Raw genomic sequence first — 20489 nt, 5'->3', positions numbered from 1 at the left:
GAGGAAAAAAAGAAAAAGTCACTGATTGTACAATTCCACAGCTTCTTCTGGTGGCCAAGGTGGTTTTGCTTTCCTCTGAGCTCCATTAAACACTGGGGCACACAGTGGCTAGCAGCCACAGGGTGGTCATGTGACTCTGATGTCGTGCAGTAACAAATCTGATTGGACCACTTGAATGTGACTAAAGTGGGGCCTCTGCTTTCTAAATGCTCTTACGAAAAGTTCCATCTTGTGCGCAATGCATCCAACAGTCACCGCCCTTACCTGTGTACTCTGACTCCTGCTGCCTGGTGGGTCATTGCAATAGCGGGTGACTTTCATACACATTTATATTAAAACAAGTAACATGTGACAAAAGCTTTTACAGAAAGAAGAATCAGCCCTTGTCATGGCACTGACGTCGCATCACATCATATCATTTTTTCAAGGTTCTGGTAACATACTGCAGCGCAGTGACAAATTCACTCAAACCCTGCGGTACTTTTACTTGGCAGCAGCCAGATGCCATTTTGTTTGTCAAATTAGTCACAGCTTTGCCTCTCATGTGCTACAATATGCTGCCCTGTGTCAACAGCCTTTCTTCAGCTGTTTATTTACTGGAAAACATAAATAGTATCGTAATATAATAACTTTTCTTCTATTTCGTCTTTTGAACCGTGTTTTTTTTTTTTAAGTAGAATTAAACCACAGATGTTATCCTGCTGCCATTGTGTTTCTCATGAAAAGGCATGAACAATGCACATATCTTCATGTATATTTAATACATAGAATACTGAACATAAACCCCTAAACTTGACAAAATCCTTAAAGAGGTGCATGAAAACCAGACTTCAAGCTCTTCAACATGTCTTTTTGTGTTACTGGAACGCCAACTAACACAGAGTAGGAAAAAAAAATCACAACTTGCACATCTTGCTGAAAGTAGTGCAACACAATTAATTTATTAAATCTTCAAATGTCCATAATCGGGGACCTTTGAAAAAAATGTGGATGTATTCCCACTTTTGCCAAGTTGAAGAGCAACATTGCTTGAGTCACCTGCTTACCTTGACCTGATCTCCTCTCAGGTATGCGCATCCTGGTGACCCTCCTGCTGGACACACTGCCCATGCTGGGCAACGTGCTGCTGCTCTGCTTCTTCGTCTTCTTCATATTTGGCATCGTGGGCGTCCAGCTCTGGGTCGGCCGCCTCAGAAACCGCTGCTTTGTGGATGACAACTTTCCCATGTGAGTATCCTGTTTTCAAGTCAATATCTGATCCATCTATTTGTGAGAAGAGATTGATCTGCTTGGTGGTTGGGCTGTTCCTTGTTTTGTTTTGTTTTGTTTTGTTTCCAGTATTCTTGGAAACCACATTTAGTGCTGGAGACTTTGTTAATCAACGCACTTTTCCTATTTGTTAAAAAAAAAAAAGGAAGAAACTGAGGCGATGAATCCTAAATTGTTAAAACTGTTATTATTATTTTTTTTTTATGTTTTTCCACAAATCCAAATTCTTGTGTGGAATATTCTATTGATGCTTTGTCAGTCATTACAGCTTTTACCAATTTCACTAATTTTATATTCTTGTATATTGATTGCAATAAAAAAAAAAAAACACTACGTGTTTTGTAAAACCATCAAATCATTGCATTAACAGAAGTCAGGGAGGCCTGGTTTATGTTTTTCCTGCCTTTCGTTTCTAAGATCCTCCATTATTTCCACATTATAATGGAAGGAAAAGTGTTTATGCTGCTGAAACTGTGGTCCAGTGAGACATACAAATGAGCAGTTGTGAATCATACTGGCTTTATTTGAAACATTAGTTGACCAACCTTTTTTTTTTTTAAAGAGGCAGAATGCGAATAGGACATTAATAATTTGGATGGATCACACAGAAGAAACTGAAGATTTTATAAATTAACTAGTACTTAAGTGCTATACACCAAAAGTTTTTACAAAACGGATATGGAAAAAAAAAAAAAAGCAAATGCAAAGAAATCTCTGGTGTATTCCAAAGCCAGGGTCCCACAATCTGGGAGGATCTCTTTGTATCTTCAAACCAGTTTGAGGGAGCAACAAGACAAGAGGGTGAAAGTAATGAGTGTCAAAATTGTGGTGTTGAGTCAATAAACAGAAAGAGGAAAAATCACTAATCTGATCCTTAGTCCAAGCAGTCTTGTGTTCAGGGGCAAGCCTGGGGCTTTAGGTCTTTTCTGATGTCACATAACTAAAGTGAAAGTTGGGTAAATTCCAGTAACTTCAACATTTGTCTTGTTTTATTAGAACTGACTGGGTCAGCTGTAGTAGCATACTCGATTTTGTTGGATTCTTACCATGTGTTACCAATTTACCATCCTATAACAATGGCCAAGCTGCTGACGCATCTGACGACTCACTTTTGCAGCAGGTAAACGGTAACCTTGACCTTGCAGCGCAAACTAGATTTTGCAATGAGGGTCATTGAGGTGAGAGATTGCAGAGTCCCATGAGGGTGATGAATGGGAGCGCGAAGAGCTCTGGTATAGTGACAAAGTCCCCGTGTGGCTGTTGGTATATGGAAGACGGCCATCCATGACTTATTCATGCTCCCTGTGTCATCCTGGCTTCATTACTCTCTATAGGATTTATGACATCTCACAAATGTAATTTAGGTTCATGCATAATGTCTTCGGTGAGCTGGCATTTTTTTTTTCTTCCCATCTTGATCCATTTTTACACACTTCCCCTTCATCAGAATGGGATGTCTTTCACACCGCTGGCGTCCAGAGTTGAAATCCAGTTCACTCTGCGCTTGAATTCCCTTTGAATTAATATTGCTTATCCACGTTTCGCCGCTTCAGCAAAGTAACAGCTGTTAGCTGTTAGCCGGGCTGACGGCTCTTTATGAGGGTGATGGAGGACGCGTGAGCACGGCCGGTAGGAAATACATCTCATGCGTCGTTAAGGGATGCGTTGAATCGAATGTGTTTCATAACGAGCTCACACGACCAGTCAGTGTTATTATACAGTCGATCATCCTGCAGTGTCAAACAGCTTTCACACACACACAATAGTGATGGTACATCTTTAATTTAATAAATAACAACATGGATTATAGATAAAATAATAATCAAATGATGTACAATATACAAATATATAATACAATATAGTTAGTTTATGTCACATGACTGCCGATAGATATTCTGAGAGTTGGCGTAATAGGCAGACAAAGGTGTGTGTTCGTCATTCTTCATAGGGGACTGCTGAACCATTTTGCCTCAAGGTTTGTCAACACAATTCTCACTGACTATATTAATTAGTTCCTGCCATCTGTTTGAAGACGTGTTAATCAAGAAAAAAAACAAACAGCTTGTGCATTAAATTGGACTTAAAACCTGCAGCCTCAAGAGCGTCAAAGTTTCATCTTCGTCTTTTTTAAAATGCTATCTGACGTCCGTATGTCCAAATTCAAAGGCAGAGTGATTTCTTTGTTCAAAAACTTGCAGAGGCTGGAGGGCAAAGATTGCTGTGTTTTTACAGCATGGAGCAGTTGCTGCATTCTTTTATAAGACTTCTCAGATGTGCTGGATATCAATCACATTTAACTATAAACAAAATGTGCTACTGACCTGAGGGTATGTTTTGTGCTTTATTTTAGTACTTCGGGAAACCTCAAAGCAAGATGAATGCCTAATAACGGTTATTCTCATTCATAAGCTATTAAGAAAAGCCCCTGTGTGCCTTTCAGATGGGAAACTGATGGAAAACAGAAAGAGGTCCCAAAGGGGATAATGTATTTTTTTTCGGTTGTAATAACAAAATCCAATGACTGTATCATGTATGCATGGCGATATCATCAGACCTGTATTATCAGAGCTGAATTGTGAGGAAGGTTACAAAGACAAGAGTTTTCCAGTTCATTTTGTTGAGTGATGAAGCTACACACCTTTTGCATTTGCAAAACCAATATCCCAGATGACAATGTGAAGTTCAAATCCCAAACATGAATTGGTGACAGAAACAAATAATGATCTAAGATATTAACGCTAAAGTCTTGACAAGAATCTCACATTTTACGATGCCAGAACAGTCCAAGGTTCTTTTACAAATATTGTGCATCATTTGAGGAGACAGAGCTGCAACAAGTCCCATAAGTGCCAAGAGAATCATATCAGCAGCTCACAGTCCTCATTATTGTTGATATTGTTGATGCAGGAAGTCCAAAATTGTGATTAGAAAAGAAAAAAAAGTTTTCCTCTTTCCTCTTTTTATTGAATGCGTGAAGGTATTTACTCACTGTTACCCTGCAGCGGTTTGTTGCAGTGTTTCTGTGCTAATAAACTTCAGCATGCTTACCTTGTGCAACTTCTTCCTTTGTCCACAGACCTCTTGCGAACAAATACTACCACACTGAAAACGACGATGAGAATCCGTTCATCTGCTCCCAGCAAAAAGATAACGGCATGCGGGTCTGCTCCTCCGTGCCAAAGCTGTTCGAGGAAGGAGGCGTGCAGTGCAACCTGGACATGTACTCCAACGTCACCGACAACACCACGTGCATCAACTGGAACCAGTACTACAACAACTGCTCCGATGGTATGGTCAACCCCTTCAAGGGGGCGATCAACTTTGACAACATCTTCTACGCATGGATTGCAATCTTTCAGGTAACACGCCACTTATTTGCATGGGCAGGGTCAAGCCCTGGTCATGGCTTTCGGGGGCCGAATGGTCACTCGGTCCTTCGAAGCGCACACCACACTGGTTTAGCTGACAAAGACAAAGCCTGCTTTACAATAAGATGTTTTCAAAGAGGGGCTCTAATTACCCCAGTGGTTGCTGTTCCAGGGTAATAAGGCTTACCGGATTAGCAGATGGCCACACACTGCGACACTGCAGCCTCATTTTTCTGCACCATTTGTTTGCTATCTTCACATCATCTCCGAGGTCTCATGATGGGGAGCTGGTTCTTTGCTGTGTAGCCGAGGGGGTAATTCCTAGAGACAAAAGGCCAGATTGGAGATGATGTTTCCCATAACTCTGGCCACAGATTTACAGATTAGCCCCTCTGCTGAGTCTTGTTGGTTGAAACACACAGGGCTTTCGAATTTGCTATGATTTCTGTCTTCAGTTTAAATTCTTCCATATGGGGGTCTCATTTGAATGCTGTTGTCTCCACCATGCTGTTTCTCTTGATCTGTGGCTCTCTCTAGGTGATCACTCTGGAGGGCTGGGTGGACATCATGTACTTCGTCATGGACGCTCACTCCTTCTACAATTTTATCTACTTCATCCTGCTGATCATTGTAAGTGGCACTTCATTTAGACACCAGCTGTACTCCAGTTTACATGCTGACGACTGATACAAGTGTGTGAGTCAGCGTGGACGGCTTTGTGAGCAAGTCCGTAACAGTGACGTCTCTACACCTCCTTCCCCCCGCAGATTGGCTCTTTCTTCATGATCAACCTGTGCCTGGTTGTCATTGCCACCCAGTTCTCTGAGACCAAGCAGCGGGAGAGCCAGCTAATGAAGGAGCAGCGCGTGCGATTCATGTCCAATGCCAGCACTTTGGCCTCCCTGTCTGAACCAGGCTCGTGCTACAATGAGCTACTCAAATACTTAGCGCACATCATCTGCAAGGGGGCGAGACAAGTGGCTCACATATGCAGATTCTTGGCTCGCCGTGCCGGTTTCAACATCGCTGCCTCACCTCCACCCGTGGACCCACAGCGGGGCCAGAGAAGAAGGCGAAAGACCTCCCGACAGGGATCTGTGTCCGTTCACCATATGATGCACCATCACCAACACCACCACCACCACCATCACCACCACTACCACCTTGGGAACGGCAGCCTGAGGGGAGGCGGAAGCAGCAGGTGCCTTGAGGGTCGTGACGTAGAGGCCGGTGCTTTGAACAACAACAGAGGGTTTCTTGCAGCTGACGCAGGACACCTCAGTTTAGCCCTGCCGACTTCTGTGACCACAGCCATTTCTGAATTAAATCTTGCCACTCTTTCCATCCCGGCAGCCGGAGCTGCTGATTCATCCTCAATGCGTAGCGTGTTTCACTTGGAAAGTCTTCGACGTACCCCTTCACCCACAAACCTGGGCACAACCTCTGGCCCATTCTCCCTAGCTCCTGCTCCAAAGCCCAGGGCCATTAAAAGAAACTCTGTACCTTTTGCGGCCCCAGGGCCAAAGAACTACCCAACTCTGCAGACTCAAACCCTGTTGGAGTCCAGACGAGGGAGTGCAGCTGCCAGCACTCTGACAAACTTCAACTTCAACCTGAATATCCCACCCATGCCTCTGGGACGACGGCCATCGAGCTTGGTCGATCCAAATTCTCCAGCAGGTAGAATGCTTTCAACAAGCTATAGAGGGATCCGGTGGCAGATTTGTTGGCAGATTAGCTGCATTTATTTGAGCAAGCTGTCATGGATAGAATTTGCTTGGAAGGAAATTTGGCATTTGAAAGCAACTAAAGTCTTAGAATTAGTTTCATTTCCAGATGAGTGACTGGGGAAGTTCCTGCATCAGCAATCAACTAGTTTGCGGTGTTCAAAGTCAATTTGTCACAATCTTCTTTTAACACCAAGAAGATTTTTTTTTTTTTCCAGATTAAAAAAAAATAAGTGCAAATTTCTATAAACAAATGTGAGCTCTTCATGGTCAAGCTTGCAGCCAGGTTTCAAGTTGCACTGGGATAAAGTCAAGCCAGCTCTGTTCAGGTCGGACAGATGATGAAAATGCCATGGCAGCCTGCCATTCACACCATAGCACTGTCTATCGAATCTAGACTTTCACATCACATGACACCCAAACCACTTTTTTAAAAAAGCATGCAAGTCCCTAAAAAGATTGTTTGCTGCCAATCTTTTCTTTTATTATTGGATTTGACAATATATCTAAACAAGTTTGCTTGTTTCATCAATCGCAATCACGCTGATTTTATTGCAGCTTCTTTCTTTTCTTCTCCATTTCTGCACCTGACCTTTTTTCCCCGTTTCGCTGCAGCCCAGCTTTCGTGCCAGCTGTCAGCCCGGGACCTCAGCAGTGCCAGCAGCGCCATAGACGCGGCACCTTTCACACTGGACCCTGAGAATTGCCCTTACTGCGCCAAGGCGTTGGCCAACGAGTCGGAGGGCGGCACCGACGGCAATGAGACGGCCGGGGATTCGGACAGTGACGGCGTGTACGAGTTCACCCAGGACCTCCACCACAAAGACAGGAGAGACAGCAGGCAGCCAAGAAGAAAGCGTTTGCGTTTGGGCAAGACGGCGGCAAACATTGTTCGCTTCTGGAGGCTGGTGTGCGACACGTTCCGGAAGATCGTGGACAGCAAATACTTTGGACGTGGAATTATGATTGCAATTCTGATCAACACTCTGAGCATGGGGATAGAGTACCACGAGCAGGTCAGTCAACCTAAGCGAGTTTCTCTCCATCTTGTTTAGTATTGAATGTGCTTGCCTTTGTTGGTTGTCGACCCATTAAATTAGTAGCGGACCTAAGGAAATCCAAAGTGAATCCACAGTCGAGTGCTGCAGTATGAGACCTAGTGAAAGACAGTGGGAAGGTGTGAGTTGAGCCTAGATCCTCGCTGAGCGTGCGTCACACACTGTGGTTGTGTAAACCACGCAGCTCCCACTGTCCCAACTGGAATTCCTGATGTCTTTCTCTCTCTCTCTCTTTCTCTGGCCATGTTTGTTTACATAAGCGTTATCATAGCCATGTGAGAGAGAAGATGGAAATGAGAGAGTATGAATGACAGTGGGGCGAATTGTAGAAACAGTGGGGATTGAATGGATGACTAAGGCCGCTCATCATCTGAGATGCTGTCACCTCTCTGTCTCATTCTCATGTATTTCACTGTCGGCCTCCTTCCGCTTGCTGTCTGCAGAATATAAGCAAACACTCTACTCCATATAGAACACTTTTAGTTGACTGGTCCTTATTGTGAAATAGTTCTCTGTGTATTTTCCACATTCAACGTCCTCTTCAGTCTTGTTTTGGTTCATTTTGACTCACTGGGCCAGATAGCCAGTCATACCTTTACACAGCCCTTCATTCAGCCTTGGTCCAACATTGTAACATTGTAACATAGTCACAATAGTAAAGTGAGTGAAGTAAGTACAGTTTGTCGGTGTGTCTTTTGTAGCTGACGTTAAGATAGATGTTCATTTAATAGACTTTTTTAAATCTTGATATGACGGGTGGACCAACTATCTGCTCTGTTGCAGCCTCTGAAATTAGCTTAATATTGAAATATAACAAAATACTTTTAAGCTTCATATCAAGTCTATTTTTAAATAGACATCCAACAAAATTGTATTCTAATTTCCATCTTAGCTCAATGGTTAGTTTAATTGTTTTCATTTTGTAGTTTTAATTGCAACTGTGTCTCCCTCTTTCCACACATCCTCTTCCTCCTATATTTGTTTTATTGCATTCCCTTATCACCTTTATTTTCTTGTATTATTCTTTGTGCTGCTTTGGAACACTTCCTCTATGTCTCACTCATTCTGAGACCTTTGTCGCTCTCTGGAGTGCTCTTTCCCAGCACTGGGAGCATACTGTGCAACCCTATATTTTTTAGGACAGGCTGCAGATTGCAAGCCCATCAGCCTCCAACAGGCACAATGATCCTTAATCCTCTGTTTGTCTCAGTAAGTGCATCCACATGGAGGACCGGCTAGCTCTCAGTTTCCATACATCCTCCAGCCAAGTTTCTGCACACGTTATGAACCTTGCGTAACTGCCACTGTAGGTTTTGGGCTAAAATAGATCCTCTGCTGCAATTTGAGCTGCTTTAGCTTGTGTACTTGCACTGATTAGGATGATTATTCCTTATTCATTCTGTAATGTCATCATCCTAAATTTAAGGCCAAAAACCTAATATATTGTCCATCTATGATTAACAACAAGAACTTTTCTTTTCTTTTAATTGTTTTTATCTTTATGGCATCTTTATGGTTTTCAAATGCAGTGTTCTGTCAGATCGGTAGGCTTTTAACTAACAAGCTTACTAGGTCTATGGTTTGGAATAATGCATGGAACTGCAGACCTGGCCACTTACTTACTTCAGCATTACACCACTACCACTTTATCCAGAAACAAATGAGATATGTGCCTCTTTTTGCGGTTTAATCTTTGACATAAACCAGGGTTAACTTGCAGAAGGTTCATTACTAATAAACTGAAAGTGCTTATGTCAAATTCATGTCAATAAATCCATTCTGTCAAATCAAATTTCCCTGCATAGTTTGACTTAACTCAATATGAAGTCACTGACTTCAAGTCTGCCATTAAAGATTTAGTCAGCTGCATCTAATGGTATAACAGAAAATTGTAAGCAAATTAATTATCATACTACGTATTTGTCATGTGTGTTGTTATACTGTGTTTGGCAGGCTTCCACATTAATAAAGTTACTATCTGATAAAATGCAATCGGCTAAATTAACCATCTGCGTCACTCTGGAAACATTTTTCTCTTAGCAACTACTTTTATCTGAGAACTACCGCTCTAATATTACCCTGGTTTCTGATGTCCTATTTAATCTCACATCTTTCCAACAAAAGATGACATGGTGCAAGTGTAAATCTAAACCACGTAAAACACAACATCAATTTCTCAGTCTCTTTTTCAAAATATAAATACTTACAAATATTTTCTGTTCCATTCTACACCTATACGCCCATATAAATGTTACACACTTGGTAGATCTTAACAGTTTTGACCTCACGTGTTCAAGGCCAGTGTTTTGAACCAGCCTCCTGGATGAACAGATCATAAAAGTAATTTGCACCGTAACGGCCATGTGCGTCTTACAAACACGCAGGTTGGCACCCTGCGCTTCATCAGCATTAGTGTATTGCCTGAACCTTTACAGTCCATGACACGTTTTAGACGGGCCCCTTCGCTATCTCGTGAAATTAAACTCATACGTTCCGTGTTGCTCCTCCGCTGCTGCGCTGAATGTAAATGTCTGCCCTCCGCTGAGATGGAGGCATTAGACGATGATTAAATGGAGTGTTGGATAGGAATGACACAGCGTAAGGACTTTGAGGTGAAGGAATGGAAGGGGCTGATGGGTAGACGAGTGGAGGCGGACAGGTTGGACGGGTAAGGAGAGGGTGTCTGCTTTATCTCCCCCCGCAGTTTAAGAGAGTTACCATTTATGGTGGAGCTGATGGAATAGTTGTGAGCGTGCCAACTATGTGACACAGCCCATAGTCTATTTACATGAGAAGGTCATTTTCCCTCTTGCTTTATGTAAGAGACTTCCCGCCGTCTTAGTGGCCACCAAAACAGCCAGCCCTGGTCTTCCTCTCCTGCTCCTTGCTGTCAGTCTTTCTTTTGTTCAAAAGGTTTGGGGAATTGAAGCGTCCTGCTTTTAAAAACTAGGTAGCTGTGGTAGTTTGTGTCTTTATTATTTGCCTTGCCTTGATGATTTGCCATGTTTGATCTATTCTCAAGGACGCACGTTAGCATCAGCTGCAAGGAATTTTTCAAAGCAGAAAGTGATTCCCGCTTGAAATGAACAAATGGGTGTGCTTTGAAATGTCCTTATAGCTTTTGCCTTTTTTTCCGTGGGTGTCTATGTGCTTGCGTGCAACGGAGCAGTCAGTTAGCCTAACAGTGACTCACACTTGGAGGAAGACTAGCGCAATCATCTCAAGGATTCCTCCTCCTCAAAAAAAAAAAAGATGTTTGAGACATATTTTACGACGCTGGCTGGACTGCTTGAGGTACCTTTACAGATTTTTGTGCCTCAGCTGAGAAGGCAGAACAGCAGCTACTTAACTCGACCAACTAATCAGTGATACTGTTCTCTTTAAGAATGTTGATTTTGTAAGCGCAACAACACTTTGTGCTGAGAGTAGAGAGAATGAGCTTGTCAGCCATTATTGTTGTTGATGCAGCACTTGTGATTGGATGATGCTTTTGACAGTTCTGACCTAATAATTAGCTGTACGATTATAAGGGACGATGTTGACAGGATGTTTTTGGGGAAGTGATTTAAGCTTTTAGCATAAAGGGAGCTGATAGGGTTAATGCAAGGCAGTGCAAGTTGGGGGCAGCTTAGTCTCCATCTTTCTGACTGAGAGTTCCATCGTCTGCGTATGCAACAACACAAAATATGTCATACTCACCACAGATGTATTTTGGGCTGTCATGATTTGATTGATGAGTGTTTCTATTCATTTTAATCAGTATGGACTGAACTAACATGTGTTTATGTTGTTTGATGGCCACTTGATGCATTTTTATTCTGTTTGGTGTACTTTTATCTCTGCCTCCTCTCTTGGCAGTCCCAGAGGAACAGCAAAAAAGGCTCTCTCACGGAGCTCCAAACTGAGACAATGTTTATTCAGCTTTTATCCTGCCCAGCCTGAGGAATACAGAACTGGCATCTGAACTCACTGGCCTGCCTCCAAGACAGGCCTAAGAAAAGTGTTTTTCTAATTTGTTCCATGGTGAGACAGGGTTGTCGAAACAGCAGATCTTAATCCTGGTTTATAGAAAGAGGGCTTTGGCAGCCCCAAGGGCCACTGAATCAAAACAAGGGGAATCAATGAAGTGATCAAATGATGGATTTACTTATTTCCTGGTTCAGTGAGAAGTCAAAGAACATGCAACAAATATTTAACAAGCTCTATTTTTTTTTTATCCTTTACAGGATCTAGCATTTTATTCTGTGCAGTGTGCCTTGCAATCTTTGGCCTCCAGCGTTAGTTAGCATGATATAATCCCCAAGGAGAGTGTTTCAGGAGTTCCTGGTAAAACTGCACATTACTGATTCCAGTAAAGATACATTTTTATACATTTTAATAAGTAATGGGTTGAGAAACTGTTGTTCTTGTTCTGCTCTAATTTTGTGTTACTTTTTAGCAATGTGTATATATACATATATATATATATATATATATATATATATATGTATATATATATATATATATATATATATATATATATATATATATATATATATGTATATATATAAAACCCCTATTGGAAGTTGATGTGTATGATAATTTGAATAACTTGAAGAATTTTACAAATTGCAGAGTGATAGTTCCTCAATCAGCCAATTTAAAACTGGAGTACAAGCTAAAGTGGTGCACAAGCTAAACATCACATGTGACTGGGTGCAGCATACCGGAATATGTTAAAATGTGAGATGGGGTCCTAAAGATGATATCAAAGTCCATGTGAATGCCCTCATTATTTTTCAGAATGTCACAGGTTTACTGTACGGTTCCTTCACTTTGGCTAAAATCCTGTGCTCTGAATTTGAGACGCCTTCCAAATGACCTGCTCAGGGTTTTGAAGCAACATCAGCCACTCCAACCCACATGGAAACCTTCAAGGTGCTGCATCATTGATGGCAGGGGCAGGGTGGCTCGCAGTATCCCCTTGCATTAGATCACATCAGATTAGGTGGCATTACATTAGTGGTAATCAGATTACACGATTCCTCATCCAGCACACTTTACCTCCTTCTGCTCTCACCGCCTCATTACCCAGGAAACAGCCGCTGAAGGAAGCAATTAGAAAAGCACGAGTGTCTTCCTCACTTACACCCTCGCACACATGGACACATCCATCTCTCTCCAGGTACTCGACTAGTGCATGCCTGCCACTTATGGATAGCTCACCCAAAAGTGAAATTTAACGCATTTGCAAATTTACCCCAATAAACTATCCGTTGGGAAGGAAAGAATTACACCCAATGGAAGGGACTGAGGAAAAACCTAAAATACCTGTGAAGTATGAAGCAAGTGTCTTTTGCTGATCTTTTTAGCATCTAAATGAATTTGGCATAGACGTTTGGCAAGAAACATGGCGTTCTGACTGCTGCATCTTCCTGAGATGATGCCACAGAAACCGCAAGAGAACATTGTATGTTTTCTTTAATTTTTTTATTTTACTTTTGGGACCTTTCTACCTTTCTACGCATCCTCTGCTTGGAATTCCTTTCTTCTGTCAAACTCTGGAACGGCTGAGCTGATTTTAAAATGTCAGCATGGACATAGTGTTGCAGAGCACTTAGTGGTGAAAAAAATATAGTGGTGAATTCAGGGTTGATGCCAAGTACTGTCATCATGATTTTGGTTTGTTTGTGCATCACTTTTATGAGTGAGAAAGTGTTTAATGATCTCTTGCATTATGTGTGAAGAATGTCTGAAAATGCAAGCTGGAACAGTTGTGGAGAAGCAGTGGGAGACTAGTAATGGGCAGGGTAAAAAAAAAAAAACTAAAAAGAAAAAAGAAAACCACAAGGCCAGAACAGGCCGTCACCTCATAAAAGCTGTACTTTTTGTTCTGGCTTATCAAGCACGTCTATTATCGAGGTGGTTAAAACACATGTGTGCAGCGATGGCAAATTATTGTGGGAGCGGCAAGTTTATGCTTAGCTCTTGTTAACGTTTGGAAGGTTATGGGTGCAACTTTTGGGTGCACTTCAGGGTAGTGTGTGTGTGTGTGTGTGTGTGTGTGTAGCAGAGAATGCCAAGGCATTCATCTTAGCGTTCGCACAACCATGAAAATGTCCCAGCGTTTGGTTCCCCTTTGATGGCTTCTCAATTGTCAATCGAGCGTGTGAAGTGCATGTGTGTGTGTGTGTGTGTGTGTGTGTGTGTGTGTGTGTGTGTGTGTGTGTGTGTGTGTGTGTGTGTGTGTGTGTGTGTGTGTGTCAGACACGCCGCCGTCTCACTTGTTGACGAACAAATGGATGGACATAAAAAGCAGCGGGATCAAACAGACGGATCCGTCTGTCTGTGCACACCTAAAGACAGAGCGCTGAGATGTAGACAGAGGGAGATGAAAAGGGGGAAAGCTTGTTCACCAGTCAGCGGCTTCCCTGGCAGAAGAACAGAGAGCCAGCAGAAGAGAAATATTCTCTGCACACGTTTGCTACGTTCGTTATGTGCACATGTATTTATTTATTTTACGAGTTCGCTCTCACCTATTTCGATCGGACAGAAGGCATTCCTCGAGTGCTGATTACCGGTCTAACAGCGCTGAGGCTTCTAACTTCACTCCAAGAAGTCATTCACACCAAGTGCCGTGTCAGAACCTGGCAGGGTTGTGCCGTTCACGTAACCGGACCCAGATTGTGACCGTTGCGTTCGGCAGTTTTCTCTCATATTTTTTTGTAATGCGTCTCACACAATCACATATGCAGACGATATCCAAACACGAAAATCTACTCTCTCTACACATTCAATATGAAGCTCAACTTGACAAAAATAAATTTAAAAAAAAGACCTGAAAACAGGACAACTCGGAAGGAGCTCCCTTGATGCTGTGCTGTCTGAGGCAGGGTTATGTCAAGTATGACTATTTAAAAGAACTGACGTGGAAAAGGTCTCACCTGATGCTTTCGGCTCTTCGTGATGGCCTTTGTGTGTTTGGATCATTATCGCTGCCCCGGGTACTACTGTTTCATGTCACTCTCATGTGAATAATGGCTTTAAAATCAAGCTGTGCTGCCGTGGCATCACAACTGCGTCTTACGGGTTAACCCACCGCAAAGCTTCCCATCAAAAGTCCAAAGATGAAACGAACAAACTGTTCATTTTAATGTCCCAAATCAAAGATGAAGATTCGTATTATTCATATTGGGCTTCTGTGGAGCAGCATCACACAATTAATGACCAAAAAACCAGATGTCCAGAATACACAATATTTTTAATTTGTTTACTGCCTCTAGCAAAAAACACTTGAGTTTAGCTTCTTGCTAAAACAGACACTTTATTGGTCTTTTCTTATGTTTGGATTGAGAGCTACTGTAAAACAATGCGTCCATGACTTGAGGTCTGAGGTGTGGTCGCTGACCTGCTAGACTTGTTGTGATGTTCGTTTTGCCTCGTTCAACTCAACCTTGCTGTCCTTCACTGGCCTCTTTTAATCTGTTTATGGATTCATTCTTTCGAGATACAACATCTGTCATTTGATGACATCACGATAGCGTCCTACCAATGAATTGTCTTCCTCATTATCAATATTGATTTCTGAGCATGATTTCCAGTGAGACGAGGCAACAGGAGTAAACCTCTTTATTTACAGGCTAGAGTCAGATTATTGTTAAAAAAAAAAAAAAAAGTTTAAATTTGTACTTTGAAACTCACTCTTACTGAAAACGCCAGTGATTTGCTGTGTGGGAAAGAGAAGAAGAAAAGTATCGGTGCTATATTTGCCTTGTTAAGACAAACCGGGCTCCACTTTCCAACTCTTGAGTCGGACCAACGCATCCAGTGTTCAGATGAAAGCTTAAGGGGCTAATTGTCTTTTAAATATTTAATGCTCATCGCTGCGAAAGAGGCGGCGCTCGTTCGTCACATGTGAGCTAAAAGCGGGGCCGGCGACATCGGCGAGAGTATTTCAAGTGACTCCGCGCCGCTGCCGCTCAAGTGCTCGAGACAAACCGGTGCCGTAATGCAGCGTGCGGAGCGACGACATCAATCTTTCTCTGCGCGGCACTGCCGAGCTGATTAGTGGCGGCCCACCAGTGCGGCCTTAATGGCACACATTGTGTTTACATTGTCTTGCATTACATCCCAGGTCCGTGACAGTTACAGTACCTCCACACACACACACACACACACACACACACACACACACACACACACACACTCGCACACTAAGACACGTGCGGTGCAATTTTGAGACGTTAGCTAATGCGTCCGTGATGGAAGAGTGTTCACGAGCCCGACTGCTGGACACCTTCCATAGCGCACGTCATGCCGCTGCAATGCTGCCCGTGTGACACCTTGTTTTGGTCGTGTAAACTGGCCCGTCGCAGCGACATAAACGACCTCCCGAGGCCCGTCTGCCGCCCTCCACATTCATCAGACGCACTGCAACTTTCCCACCGTCTCCCGTCCCCTCGCTAGCAACGTCCTGCTGAAGGCTGGATGTTACACATGTCGCGTTTTGGATGTGCCGCGCCTTTTGTCTCTTTGGCTTGTGGTCTGTCTGTCTCTTGTCTGGGTCAGCTCTTTATTTTTATTTTTTTCTCTCTCTCTCAAACGCTCAGTTGTTTGATGTAGATGGCCAATCCTGTGATGAGCTCTGAGCATGCATATTCAGGCCGGCAGCTTTGTGATCTCTCCCTCCCTCCCTCTCTCTCTCTCTGTGTGTGTGGGTGTGTGTGTGTGTGCGGGCGTGAGTCCGTCTCCCGCAGTGAGATAAAGGCTGAGTGGTGTGTCTATTATGTTGTGGTGTGAAAAGACAGATATGTGATGTTTGAATTTGAATCTAATCACCGGCGTCGGCGCTTGTGCACTTGCGACACAGCAGGTGCTGCCATCCGGTAATGACTTTGCTGTTCCAGTCTGATGACTTTCAGTTTTAATACAGGTTAAAAATGCAAGATTGGTGTGAAAAGGTGTCTTGTAGAGTGGGAGGATTGAAAACCTGATGAAAATAGACCGTCAAGCTGATGGATTTCATTGCAGCTGATGAGTTGTACTTTTTTGGAAGTTTTATTAAAAAAAACAAAAACACAAAACTTTCTGGAGACTAAACAACACTGAAGTTGGGGTATCGACTGATGTACAACAATTAGTCGTGCCAAAGTGTTTCTATCGATCCGCAGGCATTTCCCCTCAGATGTTCTACCCGCTTATTCACGCTAAATCCCACCCTCAGTTGTTACACAGGATGCATCACGCAACACTCGGTTGTGTAGTGTGTTGCAGAGTCCCTAATTGTGTCCATTGGCCAGGACACACAACTGACAGCCTAGAATGATGCGTAATGTTGCTGCGTTGTACCAGTCGCACCTTCAGACAGAAGCCTCTAATGTGATAAAACAAAACAAAAAAAAAAATGTCTTTGACAACTGGAGTCGGGCGTTATGGCAACAACCGCCTCGGCTGTGCCAGCGGGAATATCATTATCATCTGTCTGGAAACTCTATATTGTCTGTAGGTGTGAGAGTGGAGGGTCCCTGTGATAAACTGGTCCAGGATTAGCCCCACCTTTATCCTCTTAGACTGCAGGGATAGGCTCTACTCTCACTGCAGTGGTGATTGGTGATGGTTTCCATTAAGTTCTTTTGGTATTGGTTACTATTACCTTTGTTCACACATGTCTTTATTTGCAAATGTTGCTTGAGATTCAGGATTTACCACTATGTCCAAAGCTGCATTACCCCCACCACAACACAAGTCCTAATTTTGGTCGATCCCCAACATTGTGGCTGAGATCTCTGCTTCACATGTTTTATACTTTGTCTTAGCAGTCGAGTTGAACAAAAGGCAAACTACTCTTCCCTTTCTGTCTTCAGCCTGATGAACTGACCAACGCGTTGGAGATCAGTAACATCGTTTTCACCAGCCTGTTCTCCCTGGAGATGCTGCTGAAGGTTCTGGTCTACGGGCCCTTTGGTTACATCAAGAACCCCTACAATATCTTCGATGGCGTCATTGTGGTCATCAGGTGAGCAAAGATCTTCTGGCATTACAGAACCTGGAGGTTTTCAACGTCATCCATGCCGAGGTTGCATGCAGAAACGTTCTCATTAACAATGTGCGTGTTTGTGTGTAGATGAAAAATAATTATCTGAAAATCTTAAAACACTTATTAATATGGATCCTTCATAGTTTAACCTCAGTAAACACCCGCTGCAGAGAAAAACCAAACCCTGGCTGTCATCCTGAATGAGTGCATTTGTTCTCCCTGTCCACAGTGTGTGGGAGATTGTGGGCCAACAAGGTGGTGGTTTGTCCGTGCTGAGGACCTTCCGCCTGATGCGGGTGCTTAAGCTGGTCCGCTTCATGCCGGCTCTACAGAGGCAGCTGGTGGTGCTGATGAAGACCATGGACAACGTGGCCACCTTCTGCATGCTCCTCATGCTCTTCATCTTCATCTTCAGGTACCCGCCGAGAGTAGTGATTGCTTATGTACACTTCATCCCTGTTAAGTGGCAAGATGAAATAACAATAAAACACGGATTAAAATGTGGTGGTGTTGGTGGCCGAGTAACAGTCCCTTATCTGGAATTGCATGTCAATGAATAGATCAGTGATGTAGTTGAGCAGGAGCTGCCCATAGCTTGTGTTAGAACAGCTTTATTGCAGGCGGTTGGTGAATAAAGGGATGAGACCAAAGATCTATACACACCCAGTGTGTGTTTGGTACAAGTATCTGAAAGAGGAGAGCTGCTGGTTGGAATTCAGCCCTCTATTTATTCCGCGGTTGAGATGGATTCTGCTGAACCTTTGCCCTGAGAGCAAACACATCAGCCAATCCCGATGGTTGCGCAGCGAGGACGTCGCATCTCCAGCGACAACCTCAACTCGGACGGCTGACGGGCTCATTATCCTCGTCTCTCAGCACCAATTGCTGTTTGACAACGCAAGTTGCTAGAACAGCAGTTCCAAAGACAACATGTGGCAATTATCGTCAATCAGCTGGGCTGGTTAGGTAGCCGCTGCTCTGTCTCCACAGGCCCGAGCATCATTAAAGACCTTCAAACTCAACCCATCATCCTACAATTTATTTTGGAATCAGCCGTGGTGCAATTTCTGCTCTTCTATGAGGAGATGAAACTCTTCATATTGTCACTTTGGGGGCGGTGAAGTGGGATTTGGGTCCAAATCTTCCTCTTATTTTCCTTCGATGGCTTGGGAATTGTTTTTTCGCCCCTTTTGAAGTCTCCTGCCAAATCCACGAAACTCATTTCTGCCACTGATTCGCGTTGACATTTGATCAGAACATTTTGTCTGAACATTCTTTATTTTCAGGTGTTAAGTCATCCAGTGTGTAACAGTCTTTTTTTTTTTTTTTTTTTCATCTGCCCTCTTTTAAAGGCTTTTTTTTATCGGCAAATTCAAATAGGCAGATGTTTACTCTTCATGTCCAAAAATGAAGTACCAACCTGTGGTAGTTATTCTGAGATAACAACTCAGACTTAAACGCCAAGAGCGAGTTTTTTCTTTTGTTTTGTTTGTTTTGATACCGACCTCTCAAAAACTCAAAAACCCTCACTCTGATGTGATTCAGTTTGCTCCATTGGTCCTTTGTGATGTGAGTTTGGTGCGTTTGTATTCTGCTTCATTGCACCAGCTTTTTAGGATATGTGCCTGTGCAAGGACACACACATACACACAGATACACTCCCATCACACAGTTTCCTAGAGCCCTGCCTGTGCATAGATAAGCAGGCCTTGATTTGAGTGAAGGGATGCCAAGTCGACCCTGCAAGGCCCTGTTCATTGATCCCTGAGCTCCAGTTGAGCGCCCGCGTTTGTGAATAAGAGGCAGACTCTCCGCGGCTTGAACCAAATAACACGACTGTCGGCGGTGTGTCGCTGAGTCACTTCCTCTTCCTCCCATCGCTGCCTTTGAACGAGGATATTATCACAGGCAGGGGTTCGCTCAAAATAAAGACTTTGTAAAAGTAAAAGGTGAACTTTTTTTATGCAAGTGCTCTGGGAAATTCCATACCAGAGCCCCGACTCCGCATGGGTCTGTCCATTATGGGATGAATCTAAAGCAAGATTAAGCAAGTTTCCCCCGGAGGGTGAAAACGTGTGAGGAATTAAAGGTTTTTTTTGTGTGCATAATAGAGCAGACGTGTTTGTGCGTGTTTGTTGCAATGAGTTCATTTGGGATTATACAAGGTGTCAATGCGATGGGTGGGGTTGCTCTCCATGGTGCTGAACTGAATCAGTTCCATGTAATATCCCTTCCTCTTCATTTCTGCCTCAATACACTGCCATCAAACCGGTAATACATAGATGACTGTATGTCACACAACACACTGTCTTCATACGTTTTGTTATTTTTTCATTGCTGGGTGTGAAGTTGTTGTAGTTACATTTCTCTCGATAATGATCGGAATTGATGCTAAATATGTTGTTGTGTTGTTGCGTTAGAGATTTACTGTTTAACTTCTACCTGCCTTTTGAAAATGCTTGTACTAATATTTGTTACGTCTGTGAAGTAGCAGATGTTAATGACACCAACAGAACAACTAAGATAGATTCCAAGAAGTACTCACTTACATTTTTTGGAAACATCCAGGAAGTTGCAAAGAGCTCAAGTCACATGAATGTTTGTTCCGCAAACCTGCTTCCATAAAATATTTTGAGGATTAGCTCTCATTTTAAAAAGACCAACAATAATCCGTAAATTTGTTGTAATTCATTTTCTCAGTATCCTTGGGATGCATCTGTTTGGTTGTAAGTTTGGCTCTGAGAGGGACGGAGACACCCTGCCAGACAGGAAGAACTTTGACTCTCTTCTCTGGGCCATTGTGACAGTCTTCCAGGTGAGAACAACGGATAAACATTCATTCTTTATTTCCTTTTTTTGTATAAATCGTCTCATTATGACGACAGTAGCAGTGCTGTTCACCAGACCTGCAAACTAGCGACAGTATAACCTAAAGATATTTTGGAGCCGCTGTTGAAGGCCACCGGAGGGTCAACTTAATGTTTTCCTGCTCCACTGGAGCTGAGCAAAGCTGTCCTAAGAAGACAGTTTCTTCCCTCAAATTTTCCAGTTT

General features: G+C 43.1%; 1 protein-coding gene across 10 annotated transcripts in view; it reads left to right on the top strand.

Moving 5' to 3' along the window:
• cacna1g (calcium channel, voltage-dependent, T type, alpha 1G subunit) overlaps positions 1 to 20489 on the top strand; it is a 225065-nt gene that overhangs the window by 126099 nt on the left and 78477 nt on the right. For all 10 annotated transcript variants that reach the window (XM_076033848.1, XM_076033845.1, XM_076033849.1 and 7 more), the window contains exons 6-13: positions 1068 to 1227; positions 4346 to 4628; positions 5175 to 5267; positions 5405 to 6317; positions 6980 to 7380; positions 17265 to 17416; positions 17667 to 17852; positions 20138 to 20252. In XM_076033848.1, the coding sequence (XP_075889963.1) occupies positions 1068 to 1227; positions 4346 to 4628; positions 5175 to 5267; positions 5405 to 6317; positions 6980 to 7380; positions 17265 to 17416; positions 17667 to 17852; positions 20138 to 20252 (2303 nt within the window). The remainder of the gene's footprint in view (positions 1 to 1067; positions 1228 to 4345; positions 4629 to 5174; positions 5268 to 5404; positions 6318 to 6979; positions 7381 to 17264; positions 17417 to 17666; positions 17853 to 20137; positions 20253 to 20489) is intronic.

The sequence above is a fragment of the Nelusetta ayraudi genome, unplaced genomic scaffold (genome assembly GCF_046127955.1).
Source record: "Nelusetta ayraudi isolate G7.1 ecotype Tasmania unplaced genomic scaffold, CSIRO-AGI_Nayr_v1 ptg000042l, whole genome shotgun sequence".
NCBI lineage: Eukaryota > Metazoa > Chordata > Actinopteri > Tetraodontiformes > Monacanthidae > Nelusetta > Nelusetta ayraudi.
Note: the sequence above shows the minus strand (reverse complement) of the source record. Positions and strands in the feature narration are given on the sequence as shown.